This window comes from Brassica napus, chromosome C8 (assembly GCF_020379485.1).
Source record: "Brassica napus cultivar Da-Ae chromosome C8, Da-Ae, whole genome shotgun sequence".
In the NCBI taxonomy this organism is placed as follows: Eukaryota; Viridiplantae; Streptophyta; class Magnoliopsida; order Brassicales; family Brassicaceae; genus Brassica; species Brassica napus.
Window position 1 is genome coordinate 35,498,280 of NC_063451.1, and position 17,621 is coordinate 35,515,900.

The 17,621-nt window shown below is 35.7% G+C and overlaps 3 protein-coding genes and 1 long non-coding RNA gene across 7 annotated transcripts; 1 reads left to right on the top strand and 3 right to left on the bottom strand.

Moving 5' to 3' along the window:
- Nucleotides 1-5,064: 5,064 nt before the first annotated feature.
- Nucleotides 5,065-8,102, bottom strand: LOC106364886. Its single transcript, XR_001273352.3, has 4 exons — nucleotides 6,580-8,102; nucleotides 6,133-6,472; nucleotides 5,622-6,044; nucleotides 5,065-5,364 (listed from the first exon to the last, which is right to left on the bottom strand). It is a non-coding gene; the product is annotated as an uncharacterized LOC106364886 (long non-coding RNA).
- Nucleotides 8,103-11,267: 3,165 nt separating this feature from the next.
- Nucleotides 11,268-12,826, top strand: LOC106367861 (protein JINGUBANG-like). The gene has a single exon (XM_013807723.3). It carries the CDS (start codon nucleotides 11,422-11,424, stop codon nucleotides 12,694-12,696), a length of 1,275 nt encoding a protein of 424 aa, XP_013663177.2. The 5' UTR covers nucleotides 11,268-11,421; the 3' UTR covers nucleotides 12,697-12,826.
- A 439-nt stretch (nucleotides 12,827-13,265) lies between these two features.
- On the bottom strand, nucleotides 13,266-15,004 carry LOC106367864. The gene is made up of 2 exons (XM_013807725.3): nucleotides 14,752-15,004; nucleotides 13,266-14,665 (listed from the first exon to the last, which is right to left on the bottom strand). Exons 1-2 carry the CDS (start codon nucleotides 14,831-14,833, stop codon nucleotides 13,494-13,496), a joined length of 1,254 nt encoding a protein of 417 aa, XP_013663179.1. The 5' UTR covers nucleotides 14,834-15,004; the 3' UTR covers nucleotides 13,266-13,493.
- A 476-nt stretch (nucleotides 15,005-15,480) lies between these two features.
- On the bottom strand, nucleotides 15,481-17,419 carry LOC106364885 (dihydroorotate dehydrogenase (quinone), mitochondrial-like). 4 transcript variants are annotated; one of them, XM_048764566.1, is made up of 5 exons: nucleotides 17,046-17,419; nucleotides 16,562-16,620; nucleotides 16,370-16,460; nucleotides 15,958-16,270; nucleotides 15,481-15,735 (listed from the first exon to the last, which is right to left on the bottom strand). In XM_048764566.1, the coding sequence occupies exons 3-5, from the start codon at nucleotides 16,381-16,383 to the stop codon at nucleotides 15,661-15,663; spliced, it is 402 nt and encodes a 133-aa protein (XP_048620523.1). In that variant the 5' UTR covers nucleotides 16,384-16,460; nucleotides 16,562-16,620; nucleotides 17,046-17,419; the 3' UTR covers nucleotides 15,481-15,660. The 4 variants fall into 4 exon arrangements, with proteins under 4 accessions (XP_048620523.1, XP_013659823.1, XP_048620522.1 ...); XM_013804369.3 differs by having other exon boundaries at nucleotides 16,386-16,460; nucleotides 16,552-16,620; nucleotides 17,046-17,418; XM_048764565.1 differs by having other exon boundaries at nucleotides 16,552-16,620; nucleotides 17,046-17,418.
- Between the last annotated feature and the right edge of the window lie 202 nt (nucleotides 17,420-17,621).

A 17,621-nucleotide genomic window follows, 5' to 3' on the forward strand; every position in this document is an offset into this window, starting at 1 on the left:
AGGGTTATTACTTTGAGAAAAAAACTTTGTATTCTCAATTGTTTCCATCATCATTTTGGAAAACTCATGGAAAGAGAGAAAACCATCACCGTCGAGATCAGCTTCTCGCACCATATGCTCCGCCTGTTCAGCCGTTATCTTCAACTCCATGTCCTTCGTACCTTCTCCCAACTGCATTGAGTTTACCAATCATCGTTGTTTTTTTGTGTATTGGGTTTTGTCGTTTGTTTTTTTCTTTTAACTTTTGTTTTCTCATATTGTCTATAATGGTGATAAATGAAATATTGGAAGTCACACACTTTGATTAAAATGATATAAAAATGATCAGCGAATTCATATGTGTTGATATTTTCATTTCTTATCTTCGTAATAATTTGATCGACCATTAACGTTATTAGCGCTTTCATGATCAAAAACTGACCTTTATAGGGTTAGTTAGTGATTACTTAGATAGTCGTTAGTATATAAATCAAATATTATAAGAAAAAAGATATAAAATTTGGATTTTAAAATTTAACAATTTATACGAACAGTAAATAAATTATTTTTCTTATTCTACCCAAAATTAATTTCAAAAATATAGAATTTTATTAAACTGTTTAAAAAAAAATTAATAGCTCTAGAAATTTATAAAATTATATAGTTACATAATTATTTATTTTTAGAGTTTTTACTGGACTTTGTTAAAAAAAGTTTTGTGGTGGACAAAACAATCTGAAATGCTGGACAAAAAAATAGAATTTGGTATAGTTTATGGCTCAATATAATGATTAAGTAAGAACTGAGTTTTAAAATGTTTCGGCTTCAAATTAACTGGGACTTGAATCTGAAGTTTTGTCTGATTCTGAGTTAACCGTTAGGTCGTCAACTCTGTTTTTTTTTGTTGACTGGAGAGTTGTCACAATTTCCTCTGATTCCTGTCGGTATTTAGCGTTTTTAGTTTGTGAGATTGAAAAATGATAATTGTTTTAAAGCGTGATTGATGAGAGATTTGCTTACATCATTTTCGACTGCCTCCAGTGTAGTCACTGATCTTCAGCGGTTTCGTCGGCGTCAGATATTAGTCCTGCAAGAGAGAAGGTTTGAATTTGTTAATTGGGTTCTTTTGTTTTGTTATTCATCTCGGTTAGTTAAATGCAAACTGAAACCGTGGCGATCTGATTTATGATTTGATGTTGTATTTGTTAATTTGCTTGGTTTCGTTTGTCTAAACTTAACTTTTGAGACTTATGCTTCGTTTGCACTTAGGTGGTTTGAGTCGGGTAACCAATTCTATGGCAGTCATTTTAATACTTAAGAGGTGTTTGTTTCCTAATGCAAGAACTTCTCGGTGAGTTTCTTTTCTCAAAATCTAAGATCCAAAATTGGAGGTGTATCAGGTCTAATGGTGGTATACTCAAGAAATGTATATCTTTACTTTTGTCTTGTTTACAATGCTCTTTAAAATATAGTACACTATGTATCGAAATATATATAGTTTGGATCATGCCAGAGGTTTTGATAGCACATTCACTACAAGAAAACATAATCTTAACGAGGGCGGTTTTCCTCGTGAGTTCGTCGTAAATGAGGCTTTACGACGAATTAGCGAGGAACCACGTTTGCTCGTTACTCATCTGTCGTAACACATATTTCCTCGCTAATTCGTCGTAACTTAGCGAGGAATATATTTCGTCGTAAAGACGAAGTAGATCATTTCGTCGTAAAGACCACGTCAATATTCCACGTAAGGAGGTCGCTATATTTCCTCGTAAATACCTCGAAACGAGTTCCTCGTAAACTACACGCAAATACTTTGAAAGTATTTCCTCGCAAAATACACGTAACGACCACGAAAAGATTTCCTCGTAAAATACTCGTTTATCTTTCCTCGTTATTTCCTCGTAAATGTTTTCTCGTAAAATACTCGTTTATTATTTCTCGTCATTTCCTCGTAAGGTTTCCACGTAAATAGGTCATACATTAGCTACGAATTTACTTCGTTTTTATTATTTTACAGAATTTAAAAATATAATTAAAAATAATTAAAATTATTTAATTTATTAATAAAATTAAAATTTAAAATAAAAATAAATCGATATGAAAATATTTTATATATAAATAAGTTTTGAATTTATAATACAACAACCGGAAAAGAAAAAAAGCTAAGGGTCGTTCATCGCCTGGTAGAATTCATCACTCCTCCTCGTAACATCCGCCTCGTTATGTACGTCGGATGACTCGCCTCGAATGGGATGTTGTTGTCGCATGTTCCTCAACATGGACTCCCATTCCGGATTTGTGGCCGCTATAACGTCCAAGAAGCCCTCGACTCCATCCATACGAGATTTTGTCGCGGTCAACTCGTTACGCAGCTGAGCGGACTCTCTACGCAGCTCAGTGACTTCATCATCCCGTCGCTGACCATAAGATGATGTCGCTCTCGAAACATCGTTGACGGAACCAATCCCCAACGTCCGTCCCTTTTTTTTTAGGGACAACCTTAAAAACAAAAAATAAATATTGTTAGTAAAAATTTAAAGTTATATTAAATGAATAATAAAAAATTAAAATTTTTGAAAATTTACCTCTTCGTAAATCTTATCCACTTCAAGTGTGGACAAGGTGACGGGTAATCCGTCGGTAGACTGCTGGGTCAGCTGAGTCTGGCGGTCCTCAACCCGAGCAATCACGTCATTGTAGATTTGCTCGGACTTGCCATCTACAAATACGTCCGCCTTGTTCTTGTGGGTCCTCTCGTAAAGTTCCATAAGAGACGGGAGATGTCCCGTCTCTTTGGTCTAAAAAACATTTAAGAAAGTTAGAATAAAATATATATATTAAATCGTGGCTTGAATCGTGGCTTCTTGCAGAATCGACATTCTTCTAGCTTCTCATCATCTCCCCAATAGATCATGCAGTTGTCGATGCAAACATTTATCATCTCCGAAGGCAACCCAAGACTATAAACCAGTTTCTGAATCTCATAATAAGAATCAGCAGACACATTGTCTTCCGGCAAATACTCTTTAAACAAGTCCGCCCATTCGTTCATGCAACTTTCAGGTAGATTGTGATCAGTTTTAATATTCATCATTCTAGCAGCTAACGACAATTTAGAGAGACCTTCTCTACAACCACTGTAAAGTGGTTGATTCGCCGCGTTTAACATTTCGTAAAACTTTTTTGCATCTATATTAGGTTCTTCATCTTCATCATGAGCTACGAATGCATCAGCTACCATATCATGAACCCTATCATAATCTACCATCTCCTCCTGATGGTAATTATGTTCATTATGCAAATGATGATCAACCGGTTCTTTTTCCTGAAAATTGTTATTACAACTACTAGCTTCATTCTGATCATAATTAAAACCTTCTCCACGTTGAAACCAGATATAGTAATTTGGCGTGAAACCTCTATTTATTAAATGTTTCCAAACATTTTCACGGTTTGCCAGTTTCGAATTGTTGCATTTCCGACAAGGACAGAACATCTTACCACTTTCTTGGGCGAGCGGTGTTGAATCTGCTTGATGCATAAATGTCTCCAGACCCGCAAGGTATTCTTTCGTCACTCTCCCGTTAGCATCTCTATGCATATACATCCACTTCCGCAACTCGTAAATAGTTCTGGAGCCAGCCATTTTTTTTTCTTTCATGTTTTTTGTTGTTGGTGTGTTTAAAATGATGTTCAAACATCCATATTTATAGGAAATTTCGAATCTGGTAGTTGTAATTTTCCTATGAATTTACGACGAAAATTAATTAGGTGGCAAAAAAAAACGTGTAACACCTACAAAGTTGGTGGATTCAAAATTTCCTCGTTAAATACACGTAAACTATTTCCTCGTAAATAACACACAAAGTTTACGTCGTATTTACGAGGAAATAGTTTTTCCTCGTAAAATACTCGTTAAGTTACATCCACTTTACGACGAAACACTTTTGTCGTTACGTTACGAGGAAATAACGGTGACTTTAGTTTTCCACGTAAATTCCTCGTAAAATCGACGTAAATTTACGAGGATTGTTTTTCCTCGTTAAATTTCCTCGCTAAGCATGTGTTTTCTTGTAGTGATTTGATTTGCGTCTAGCTCCATAATAATATAAAAATAATTTAGTTTCTCATCTATAAATAATCGTTATTTAAAGAAAAATACTCGTAAACGTTTTTGGGGTTTTGCACATAAATAATTGTAAGTCTTCAAGATTAATGATCTAACTGAAGGAGGGATGCCTATGTAAGGAAGCAAACACATCACATATTTATTATTTAGATCAACATCACATACTGTTTCAACATATAGTAGAAATTCTATAAATTAATACTCGATAAATTAATAAACACTATGAATTAAAAAAAATTTCCGTCCTTAAGTTGGATCGGTGTAAAATATGATATTATTCGATAAAATAATAAGATAATAATATTTAGAAAACTCTTAGATAAATATATGGTCCCTTTAAAATCATAAATTAATAATTACCATAGATATAAATTTTATATAAACATATACAATTTATATATCTTCAAAATGAATTTCATCTCTAATATTAATTTTAGTTTTATTGAATTACATATAAAAGTGAATTTGTATTACATAATATGTATTCATCATACATAAACTATATCAATATTATAATAAAAATATTTAAAATTCAAATCTATAAAATCTAACCAATATAGAATATCATGAAAGAAATATTCTTTTCATTTTCTACACTAAAATTATTTTTTCTTAAATAAAATTTTAAAAAGGAAATTTTTTAAAATTAATAACTCTATAAATTAATAAATTTTCGTAGTCCCATCATTATTAATTTATAAACTTTTTACATTATAACAAAGTTATTTTCCTAAATGAATTGTATTTAATATTCATTGATATATATATGGGGGACCGAGGATTTTATTATGCGAGAAAAGTAGAATTAAAAATTTTGCTGTAGAAGAAAATTTGTAGATTTTTTGATGTGGTTTTTGATTTTATTGTTATAGAATATATGGAAAGTTCCAAAAAATTGTTATGAATATTTGGTTTTACAGAGCACTTATACAGTTGTATATTATTTCAAGAACTGTGATTTTAAATTTTTTATTAAAGCGTAATTGCTATGAATTTAATGCTGTAAAAATAAATAGGGTTGTGGACAGCACCTACGGCCACTACCAATCAATCAATTTTTTACACATTGAGAAGTTATATAAGTGCAAACCCTTATATCATAGCTATAAAATGCTAATAAGAGGCAGCAATCATCATTTTGGAAAACTCATGAAAGAGAGAAAACCATCACCGTCGAGATCAGCTTCTCGCACCATACGCTCTGCCTCTTCCGCCGTTATCTTCATCCCCATGTCCTTCATACCTTCTCCCAACTGCATCAGTTCACCCATTCTTTTTATATTATTTGTGGGATACATAAATTTAAATGCTTTCTTTAAGTTTTATTTTTTAAGTTATACATAAATTTAAATGCTTTCTTTAAGGTATAAAAAAATCTAATGAATTTATTTTCTTTCGTTGTTTTGATCTCATTTTATCATATGACCATTTCTATTTTCTATGTTATGGTCATGTAACATTTTGGTTAAAATAATAAAAGATTACGTTTTAGTTTCTATATATTGTTTACCTCAAGTGCATATATCAGACTGTCTCTGTAACAACCCGCCCCGTGGGACCCAGGCTGACAGCGCTGCAGCGCACCGACCCCAACCCCTCCATTATGGGAACTACCTGCCCCATAATTAGGTTGTTGGTAAGATTCGAACCCCCGACCTCACCCTTTAACAGCCTTCCCACAAGACAAGCTGTCACCAATTGAACTGCAGATCAATTGGTGACAGCTTGTCTTGTGGGAAGGCTGTTAAAGGGTGAGGTCGGGGGTTCGAATCTTACCAACAACCTAATTATGGGGCAGGTAGTTCCCATAATGGAGGGGTTGGGGTCGGTGCGCTGCAGCGCTGTCAGCCTGGGTCCCACGGGGCGGGTTGTTACAGTCTCCGTCTCTGTCGAACACTCTGAATACTTCTAGCAACTCACCCGATGCCGATTCCTAAACCAATTTTTTCAGTTAGTATATTTCTCTAAGCCATTTACTAATATTCACTAATGTTAAACGTTTTTTAAGAGTATATACATACCTGAGAAGTGTTTTGAACCATTATATACAAGAAATCATCAAAAGTGATGATACCATCGTCGCCAAAGATATCGACATCGCTCATCATCTCTTGAAGTTGTTTCGCCTTTGGATTCTTTCCCATCGATTTCATCACTTTTGTTATCTTTTCTTTAGTGATGAACCCAACATACATAAATCAACTAATCCATCATCATCGTCTATGATCAATTATGATGTAGAAACTGTGTATGGAATGAGATAAAAGAAAACAAAATCAAACAGACATCGGAGTGTTTGTCGATGAGACAGAACACAGAAGGCTTCGTAAAACTCTTGGATCTGCTCATCAGTGAAAGCATCTGCCATGTTCGATCACAAAGAAAAATCAAAGCTCTTCTTGATGATTAACTTTTCTCTTGGTTTGTTATGTGAAGGAAGATGATGAAGAAGAATGAGAGCATTATACCTGGATTTAAGTAGCTACATGACCTCACACTTCTTTTTTTTATCGCTCTTTTGCTCTCCCTCAAGGTCCACATACATGACCTTGGGTTTCCATATTTTGTGGGGTTTTTTCTTGGGGAGTCACGTGGCTTTGTTCAAATTTTTGACTTCAAGGCTTTTAAAACCTTTGATTACACATCAATATTTAGAATCTTGACGTATTGCTGGGGTTTGAAAACTCAAGTATTTAAAAGTCGTACTATACGAGCAAGTTGAAATTTAGTTTCCTGGTCTCTTTAATTATGCACATTGAAGAAAATTATTTAGACAGAGGAATACATCTTATTTAGAATACTGAGTTTAGAAAGAAGTTAATCAAGAAACAAGAAACATTGGCTTCTGTCAAGTTATTTTGGGTGACTATAAAATGATTATTTAGGTATACAAAGAACATCATACTCTGATGAAAAAATTATAATGATATCAACATCTGCCAAATTCTGAATAATCACATTTCAGAAACGTGTAAATTTCTTAGATTAATGGTTACATTTTTATGATTGATGACATTATACGCATGTGCAGACATTATATGATTCTTAGTTTGATGGTTGCATTTCTATGATTCATCATGATCAATTGTATTATCTTATGTTACATTTCTATGATTCCTTATGACACTAAGTAAGGCTTAAATTAGAAACATTGTGGGTATCTTCTTTTATATATATATATTTATTTATATGTCCGTCCATTGTGGTCACATATATGTGACTAGGTAATCAAATAACCCCTAGATGTTCCTCTCACTAATCACTACTTTGGTGGTAAGTTGACTATAGAGAAAGTTTAAGATCAATGCGCGCGGTGTAGTATACTCGTAAATGGATGTGAGTATAACATCAGCTGCCATTTCCGTATCTAGATCTATGCATTGATTTAGATCCATACCAAATACGGACAAACTCAACAAATCAAGAAAATAACAAGGGAATGTTTGATCTGGTTAGATAAGATATTATTAATAATCTGACTCACGTGAACTTCTGATTTACTTCCCCACATCGTTACATTCGAATTACTTTTGAGCTTTTTTTTATTAATGTTACCTAAATGTTCCATTTCATCACACTAGTACATGTTTAATTTTGCAGCCGATATCTTGATTTCTGTATTAGATGGCAGATCTCCCTTACAATTTATTTGTCTTCTCCCACGAATAATAACACCATTCATGTTACATATAAAGTGCAGAATACAGACAAAAAAGGACAAGCATCAAATCGATATGATACATCTATATCAATTAATAAACACAATTATGCTCATTCTAAATAGTATTAGGAATATTAGTTGAGAATTAAAACCTCATTTATTTTATGTTACAAAGGTAACAATTAAATAAATACGAGGTATTTATTAGCAGTTAGTCTTAACTAATATTTTGTTAGCAATATTTTTATCGTAATTAACATAATCCTTATTGGTACACTATCGACATTATCAACTACTACTATCACTGGTCAAACAACACAGACCAACGACCAATCGGTTATTATATAAGACCCGCGTTAAGTTCAAGAGGTCTCGATGGTTTACATATATAGCAGGATAAAGATAAATTTATATAAAAATTATTTAAAAAATATTATACGGAAAAATAAATGTATATTCTTGATTGAATTAATATTTTGGTCTTTAAACAATTTTTTTAACTTTTGTTAATTACATAATTTGTTTACTGATGATCTGATCTCATTTTTAATAAAATTTTATGTCAAAAAATCACTTACCGCATAAGAACTTAACTTTTAGGTCGAAAAATCTCGAGTCTACTTGGTTACAATGAAATTATGTCAGCTCGATTTTATATCATGATTTAGTCATTTAAAAATTAATTATGATTATGAGAAGTTTACGTTCACGTGCCAATCCTATCTATCTTCAATATTTTTCTCTTTTTCATTTTGATTATTGTTCGATATAAATATTGATTTTGAAATTTATTCTCATTTCGTTTGTTTGTTTTGACCTGAGATTTAGAAAATGCTTATATTTAAAATAATTAAAGAGATACATACTTAGGTTAAGATCTGCACCTTTTGCAGAATAAATATTTTATATTTATTATTTATTTTATATTTTCTGCATATTATGAAATAATAAAATAATAAATATATATTAAATAACTAATAAATCAGTTACAATTATGTAATAAATTGATGTGTACAAATAAATCAAACTATCACTCTTTTTTGGGGTATAAATGTTAAATTTTATTACCAATTTTTTCTTTTGACAGAATTACAAGGATGACAAGAAACATAATGCAGAAATGAAACTACACACAAACTAATCTAAGACTCAATATAATCTAAGCAAGGCCTACTACAAGCAAAACAACAACCTAGTGGACACAACAAAGTTGGAACAACCACTTGCCACAAAAAGAGAAACCGCATTAAGCACAAGAGCTGAGCCCGGTAGAAATTGGCAGTACCCGATGAACAACTCTAAGGATCAATTCCTCAAGAAAAGCTTGTGAGAGACCTCCCAATCAGCAGCACAAGGAGAGAACACCCGAGCAAGCAATCGCTCATACAAGACGAGCATTTATTTGGAGGGAAAGACCATAAGTCGAAGTCCCTCACCGAACAAGAAACACAGGTTGAGAAGAGGCTGATTCGCCTAGAAGCGATGCGGTACCTGCAACCAAGAAGAACAGAGATCCTCCTATCAAAGACTGCTGAAACAGCAAGCTTCAATAATGGGATGGAGGACATCCAAAGACGCCGCCACGGAATGAAATTGAGCTTCTCTGACCACAAAAACTCGACAGACATCCACGCCATTCTTCTCTTAGAACAAGAGGAAGATTCTTCTAGGGTTGAGAGAGAGAAACTTGGTGACAGAACGAGATCTACAAAACCAGTGAGAACGGGTAACCAAAACCCGACAACCAGAGAGGCCAACTTTGTTGTGGGCTCGCCGCCAGACAAACCCGCAAGCCGGAACAAACAAAGACCGAAGAAGATAATACCAAACCGGCGAAGTAAAATCAACTACTACTCCACGCGCCTCCGAACCGGAGACCTACACGACGCACGCCTTGATGTTGTGAAACACCGAAGTCCAGCTTGAGAAAGAGGGAAGGCAGCTCCTTGCCGAGACACCAAGACAAAGGAGCGGACACCTGCCACCTACACTCCACACCGACAAAGACCCAAACATATAGATCTAAGTTGGGAGAGTTTGATCCGTAACTCACGCGCCTACACCTCCGGTCAAAAGACAGATCGAGAAAAGAGATCTCAAAACTCTCAATCCGCTTGAAGACCACCCTAAACGCCGACCTCTAATGCATCCATGTCTTCCTCGCCTCACCGCAACTCCAGCAAACCAACGTCAATAGGATCCTTCGCCGGTGCCCCGGGTTTGGATAATGAAATCAAGTGGTCTGACCAGAGCGTTGATATATTGGAGAGAAATCGAAAGAGTGATAAAGGCAAAGAAAAAATAGAGAAGGAGGAAGAGCCCTTCCGGCGACGGCAAACCGCCAAAGCCGGTAGAGAAGCGTTATACGATTTGGATTTGGATGTAGAGAGGATTTAGAGAGAGAAAAAATGAAGAGAGAGGTTCTCCCAAACTATCACTCTTGTTTATTTGCAATCATTTTAGGGTAAATAAACCAAAAAATCAATTTTATTTATCGTATATGATATAGAATTAAATTTAAATGATATTAACATATATATATATAGTACACTTCTAATATGGATATTTATCAGATGAAGTTTCTACTCATATGATTTTGTGATTATTTGCATATTTGTGTAACAAAAGTTTACACCAACGAATTTTTTTTTAATGTGGGATAATTTCAATAATTTATAATCATTTAAAAAACAATGAAGATTTCAGAATTAAAATATTAACTTTTCAATATATGTTCAATGCAAATATCAAAATATAAGTACGCATTTTCATACGATGTATAGTTTAATTTAAACAATATGAAATATATATATATATATATATATATATATATATATTAACATAAAAACCTATTAAAATAAAATTATTTCTTCATATGGTATTATAATCATTGTATCTTAATATAGAAAAAAAAAACTTGATCATAAAAGTTGTGTGATTTTAACAGTTTTAGTAATTTATACTCATTTAAAAAAAATCAAAATACAACATATACAAAAAGAACTAGATTTTTATTATATGATTAATGTAATTATGTAATTTATTTTAATAATAAAGAAAAACACAAAAATGATAAAAAAAAAAAAAGTATACAGATTGTTATCAAATCTTTATTGTTTAAAATCATTAATTGCTATTTATATATATTTTAATCACATTAGGTAATTCCGTAGGTTTTATTTAAGAAAATCATGCAAAACAATAAAGATTTGATATATGCGACCAACTATAACCTACGAAATATTATTTTGTTAGAGAGTATAATTTTTAGACTATAGTTTTATATAAGATGCTCTAAAATTCTTTGAAATAGGATTTAGAAGGTATACACAAGTGTCACATAGGATGAGTTTTTTTAATTTTTACAAAATTCAGGATATAACATTTTAAAAGATCGTCAGTTAATATATATATATATATATATATATATATAGGGGATTATAAAGATTCCATGAGAGCCAATAAGACGAATTGAAAATGAAAAAAAAAACATTCTCTATTTTGTAAAGAAAAAATAAAACAAAAAGGAGAAAATGATCATTAAAAAGACGAAAAAAAAATGGAGCCGTTGCACCTTCCTCTCCGTTTTAAATACTCATAACATTTCCTCATACGCTCCAATATTGAAGTCTTTAATTTTCTTGATGCGATGGTGAGATCAATCCAGAAAGGAGGAGTCTTGATGATGTCTTCATCCTCTTCCTCCACAACCACAAGCAACAACGGAACCGACTCCGACGATTCTCTCAGCCCCTCCGCCTCTTCCAAAAGCTTCGTCCTCACCACTCTCCCTCCCCCCATCACCGGCGCGTACAAGCCACTCGCCGTCCTCTCCGCTCACGTCGGCTCCGTTTCGTCTTTAGCTCTCTGCGGCGATTTCTTGCTGAGCGCTTCTCAGGGGAAAGACATCATCGTCTGGCAACAGCCAGATCTCAAGATCTTTACCAAATTCGGACAAGGAGACGGGTCCGTGAAGGCTTTGGTCAGCGTGGGAAGCAAAGTGTTCACGGCGCATCAAGACAGCAGGATCAGAGTCTGGAAAGTGTCACGGAGAAGCTCCGAGAACGCTTTCAGGCTCGTGGACTCGCTTCCCACGACGAAAGATTACTTGGGGAAGTTTATGAAACAGAGCAACTACGTTCAGACGAGGAGGAACCATAAGAGGCTCTGGATCGAACACGCCGATAGCATCTCGTGCCTTGCGGTACACGCAGGGATAATCTACTCAGGGTCTTGGGATAAGACGCTTAAAGTGTGGAGATTGTCGGATCTTAAGTGTCTTGAGTCGATCAAGGCACATGACGATGCTATTAACGGCCTTGTTGCCGGAGAAGGCAGAGTATACTCTGCTTCTGCGGACGGGAAGATCAAGATTTGGGGGAAAGAGAAGAGGAAGAAAGCTGATTCGTCTTTGTCTTCTTCTTCTTCTTCTTCTTGGTCACATGTTCTGAAGGCGACACTGGAGGGTCATGCGGAGGTTTCTGTGAACTCGGTGGTGGTTTCCGGCGAGGGGAGGTGGGTATACGGAGGAGGGTCAGATGGGTTTGTGATGGGATGGGAGAGGAGTGAGAAAGGAGGAGACTTTGAGGAATGGAGATTAGGGTTTGAGACGAGAGGACATAAGATGGCAGTTCTGTGTATGTGTGTGGTTGGGGAAATGGTGTGCAGTGGATCGGCTGATAAGAGCATTGGGCTGTGGAAGAGAGAAGAGAGTGGCAGGCTCTGTAAATTTGGAGTCATTCAAGGGCATGAAGGTCCGGTCAAATGCTTGCAAGCTTCTCCCAATAATGTTGGTGCTGGATTCATGCTTTACAGTGGAAGTCTTGACAAGAGCATAAGGGTTTGGTGGGTTTCAAAACAAGACTGTGTAGAAGAAGAGAAGAAGAAAACAAGTTTTAGGACATTGTTGATGCAACAGGGATGAGTAGGAAGATGTTATATTTGGTGTTTCTTTTTTGTGGGTTTTCATATACGTTTTATGATATATTTGTAATTTGTTATTCAATTTGTAAAGTTTTTTTCCAAGATATAAATGATATTGATTCGTTTTGATAGACTTTGTGTCTACGAACTGTTTTGGTCCTAGTGATAAAGTCTTATACTCTGCTTTGGGGTTGCCTTTGCTTTGTATTGAAACTGTAGCAATGGGATGATGGCTTCTGCGTTGGACAAAACTATTTTGTTTAGCCTACTTTTTGAGCATTGATCACCGTCCAATTATCGAAACAAGAGTTATGCAACTCCTCAATCATTAACATGCTTTAACCATGTTCCAATTAATGTCTTTTTTATTATTTAAGCAGGTACCCATCATAATGGACCAACCTGGTGTTTTGAAAGTGAAGCATATATCTCCATTGTTTAATCAAGAAAAAGCAGAGTTCCTCAGTTTTCAATATAAAAGTGAGATGAGAAAGCTTTGAAGGGATGCATGTAGCCAAAAGCAGAAGTGCTAACATGTATATATGCCTTTTTTTATGAAGTTGGAAGAGATTAGGTGAAATGTGATTAAAACCACCCTAGAAAGATACATTATCATATTCTAGTTATAAAGGCAAAAACTTTGGATAGTTTAGTATGAAACATCATCATCAAAAAGGGTATATGACCTATGAAAGAGAAACATAAACCCTATCTTTGAATTTCTATAGGCATCTTAATGCCTCACAACTTAAACTAATACAACATCAAAACATCCCCGAGAACTATGGATTACATTACCTACTTAGATGAGAAATTGACTTTCCTGCTCTGATAATCATCTCTTATAGGCCTTGAGTTTCTGTAGTTACTGTTGTATCGATATGATTCATCTCTTTCTCTGTTTCGCCTACCCCAACCATCACTGGATCGTTTCACATCCCATTCTCTTCGATTCGTCTCACTCACTCTACGTGTTTGCCAACCGCCTGCATTAGGCCCATACTCTCTCCGAGCTGTATTGCCAGGCCCAAAGCCAGCTTTCCATGGATTATAACTCCTTGGCTCCCTATAATCCTGACTACATTTCGTACGACGCCACTCATTCATCTCCAAATCTCGCTTTTCCCATCCATCACTGCCACCACCTCTATCATCCCAACCCTTACCAGACCAACCTCCCCAAGTCGTATCTTCTGCTGTCTCCTTTCTACAGCTAAGCTTGGCTTCCCAAGGATTGTCGAGCATTTCATCCTCTCTGGCTGGCACACTTTCAGAACCTTTTGCCTTCTTGTTTTGTTGTCCTGACGTATCCCATCCATCGTTTCCCTGGCCCCATCTGTCATTACCCTTATCTTCAGTTTTCCACTCAATCTCCTTCCATAAGCAATCCCCAGACATTGTATCATTTGCTTTCTCGTTACCAAAACTAGGCTTAGCTTCCCACGGCCTTGTCCTATCATTAGGATGATCACTACTACTCTCTGCTACGTTCCAGTCATTCCCTTTCTTCACCAAACCATCAACATCATGAACTTCCTCACTACACTCCCACGGAATCTTCAACATCCGAGCCTCTTCAATAGGGACAAGGTTACTACAACCACTCCAACTCCTGTCTCTCCGCCCTCGTTTCAAACCAGACTTAACCTCATCATCAGGAGGCGTAAAGTAAGCCCCTTCTAAATCACTAATCAGTTCAGGGTCAACCGTAGTGTCCCAATCCACATCACTGACGTAAAGATCCGGATCAGGAAGAGATATATCACAGTGAACTCCATTAACATGTGACCAAAACCGTTTCTTCTCGTTGTGGAAAGTCTCTTGACAAGCGGAATCATCCCAAGTGATTACGTTACCTGTGTACCAGCTCTTGAAGTTCGTAGCTTCAACAACTTTTGGCCATGGCACTGATCCAATCACTTCGCAGAATCTCTTCTCCCATACTGGAATCCCATCGTCTTCACCATATCCTTATACAATACAGTAAAGACAGTGAACAATAGCTCCTCAAACAATCGTAGGAGACGGAAACTAAAACGAATTAAGATCATATTACCAGAAGAAGAAGGTCTTTCGCTATACCATCGCGAAGGAGATCTGCGACGGTTGAATCTGGATCGATTGTTCCACTTTCCCATCGAGAAGCCTCAAAGGGATGACGATTGATGTTTCGAGGGCAAAAGAATGGTTGAGATGGGAGAAACTAGGGCCTGCGGCGGGAGAATTTGGGAGGAGCTGACGACGGAGCGAATTGGATACTGCAGAAGGAGGAGTGAGAGCATCATTAACCTAGATCCTAGATCTCTTAATTTTTTTTTAATATTAAATATGAGGTAAGAGACTCGCTAAGAGACAGGTAACATTTAAGGGTTCCAAAGCAAAAGCAAGTTTTTTAATTTAGGATTCTTAAAAAAAAAAATTTAACAATTTTTTTAAATAAAATTTATTTATTAAATAAAACATAATAAAATATAACATTTTAAACATTGAATTTTAAATAAAATCATAAAAACAAAGATTAGTAAAATAAACGAAAATAACTTGAAAGAAGCATCCGAACTCAGTTGTTGTTTTCATCACGTCCAAACAAAAATTAATAAAATATGTGTAGCAATTGTTTTAGATTTTTATACAAAAGAAAGAACAAGAATGTTGTGAACAAAATTTGGTGTTGTGAATAAAAAAAGTGAATGGTGATTAAAGAGAGAACGAGAGTGCTGTGAAACTTTATATGGACTTTGAATAGAAAGAGATTCTAAATCTTGTTTTGTGAAGTTACTTGGTATTTGGTGTCATAGTTGCTTAGTTAATTCCCATAAAGCAAAGAGTAAAGAGGACAAAAGCCATCATGTTATTGTTTAGGCAGAACAACTGAATCAATGAAACTTTTAAATACAACTCTTTTGTTTTTGTTGTAAGAAAAGGACTCTCCCCTCTGTAGTTTGTTCTTGTTCGTGTTTGATCATCATCTGTGATCTGCACCAATTGCTTCTTGAATCGACTTGAAGCCGTCCCTTTCTAAGCAACACACCACTTCTTCCTATTGCACCAAAATGTCATGAGTATTAGTATAATTCACTATCTCAAGTCGATATGCAGAGTTTATTACAACAACGATTATCTCAGTTCCACCAAAAAGATTCATGTATGTTGTCTTAGAAGAGTTTAACGTTGTGAATGTAGCTTAAACTTCTCATGCCCTACTAAGCTTCCATGATCAAAGAAAAAGTCCAGTACTTAAATGGGAAAGTAAAGGAGATACCTTTATTTGTGGGATGAGAGCAGGTCCACCATACGCAAACCCAGTGTACAGCTGAACAAGAGTAGCTCCGGCTCTTATCTTCTTGTAAGCATCCTCTGTAGCTTCAGCATTTTTGTCGAATCCAGCAGCAAGGCCGATTGGGTTTGAGAACTTCCTTCCCCAAACTTCGAGTCCCAAGATCTGTGGATCAGGCCTCTTCTCTCTAGGCACCCACCCGCGAACAGCAGCTGTGACAGCCAGCTTGTGGGCAAACTCAACATCAAGAAGAGCAAAGAGAGGATTCACAACCTTTGTTGCTGAGAACAGCCACCCACTGTCCAACACACAAGACAAGATAGAGCACAAAAGTAAAAGATGGCTTTAGCAATGTAAATCAACAAAGAGAATAAAAGATGTAAAATGCACTGCATACTAGAGAAGGCTCATGCCTTATTGGACTCTTGAAGTCTTTTGTGCTCCCGACATTGAGCATGCAGAGCTCCAACTCCTTTAAGCGTGAGATCCTTTATGGATGGCAAAGAAATTCAAATTCAGTCAACACAATGCCTTATATACTTACTGTTTGATGCACTTTTTAAAAGTACCAAGCCTTACTTGAGCATACTTTTTAAAAGTATCATGTCTGCAGTTTCATACGCTCTTGGAAACATTGTTGTTGGCAATCTGTCCACCAAATAGTTAGATAAATGTATATGTTTACGAAGTTGTAGTGTAGTGTAGATAAATGAACAGAGCACACAGAGATGAAACAAAAACAAGTCTCAGGATTTATGTAAATGTTTATACAAATTCAACTATTCTCATTCAAAGGATGAAACTTTGTGGTCCTGAAAGGCTGAAACATCATTTCATAAACAAAATGTCTCTTAGCCTAAAGCAAATGTATATTCTTTTGAACTTGTAGTGTAGATTAAAAACATGACACAGAGATGGAAACACAATAAAGTCTCAGGCTTTCTGTAAATTTGATAAAAAGTCAATTATTTTCATTCAAAGCATGAAACTTTATGGTTTAGAAGATCAATCCTCAAGCGCGAACTAACAAAGAAGACAATAACCATCGAGAAAGCATGAACTTTAGAGCATACTTGGCTTCTTGAGACTCTTTGAGCTAGATTCCGCGCAAGTACTTGCATCTCTCTCCTCCTCTCCCAGATAGACGAGCTCTTTGAGTAGATCGATTTGGATACCGAACAAAGCTCCTGCTATCACTTCAACTTCAGTATGTCCTATTGATTCTTTCAACGGAAGATACACTTCGTCACTGATCTCATCTTCCTCACTGATCTCATCTGACTCCAAAGTCTAACCTTCTTTGCGCTCTGTTTCAGCATCCAGACAGCTCTCTGTGGATCTCAGTTACAAAGGTGGATTGGAGAGAGAGGAGAGGAGATGGAAGGATAAGAAACGTTTCTTCCAATCCTTGATTAGGATACGTCTCTTAGGTTAATACTTTTTTTTTTTTATTATTAATTACCTTAAGAGCCTACTTAGGAGCTTACGATAATTATGCTCTGAAGCCGTTCGGTGGCGTCTATTCAACTTCTGTTACTGTAACGGCTCGAGTTCATTACGTTTGGGTTATTAATGGGCCTCAAAGAGTAGACACTATGGGCTTATAAATATATAATTGGGCTGATAGGAGTATTGAACCAGCCACGTGA

What these genes read in the sequence shown, in the direction of transcription:
- LOC106364885 (XM_013804369.3), bottom strand. Translation starts at nt 16,607, where the DNA reads ATGTTTCCAAGAGCGTATGAAACTGCAGACATGATACTTTTAAAAAGT. An exon ending in CTTTTAAAAAGTATGCTCAA is followed by an intron (nt 16,461 to 16,551) that starts GTAAGGCTTGGT and finishes CCATCCATAAAG; the next exon opens with GATCTCACGCTTAAAGGAGT. An exon ending in GACTTCAAGAGTCCAATAAG is followed by an intron (nt 16,271 to 16,385) that starts GCATGAGCCTTC and finishes TGTGTTGGACAG; the next exon opens with TGGGTGGCTGTTCTCAGCAA.
- LOC106367864 (XM_013807725.3), bottom strand. Translation starts at nt 14,833, where the DNA reads ATGGGAAAGTGGAACAATCGATCCAGATTCAACCGTCGCAGATCTCCT. An exon ending in CGAAAGACCTTCTTCTTCTG is followed by an intron (nt 14,666 to 14,751) that starts GTAATATGATCT and finishes GTATTGTATAAG; the next exon opens with GATATGGTGAAGACGATGGG.
- LOC106367861 (XM_013807723.3), top strand. Translation starts at nt 11,422, where the DNA reads ATGGTGAGATCAATCCAGAAAGGAGGAGTCTTGATGATGTCTTCATCC.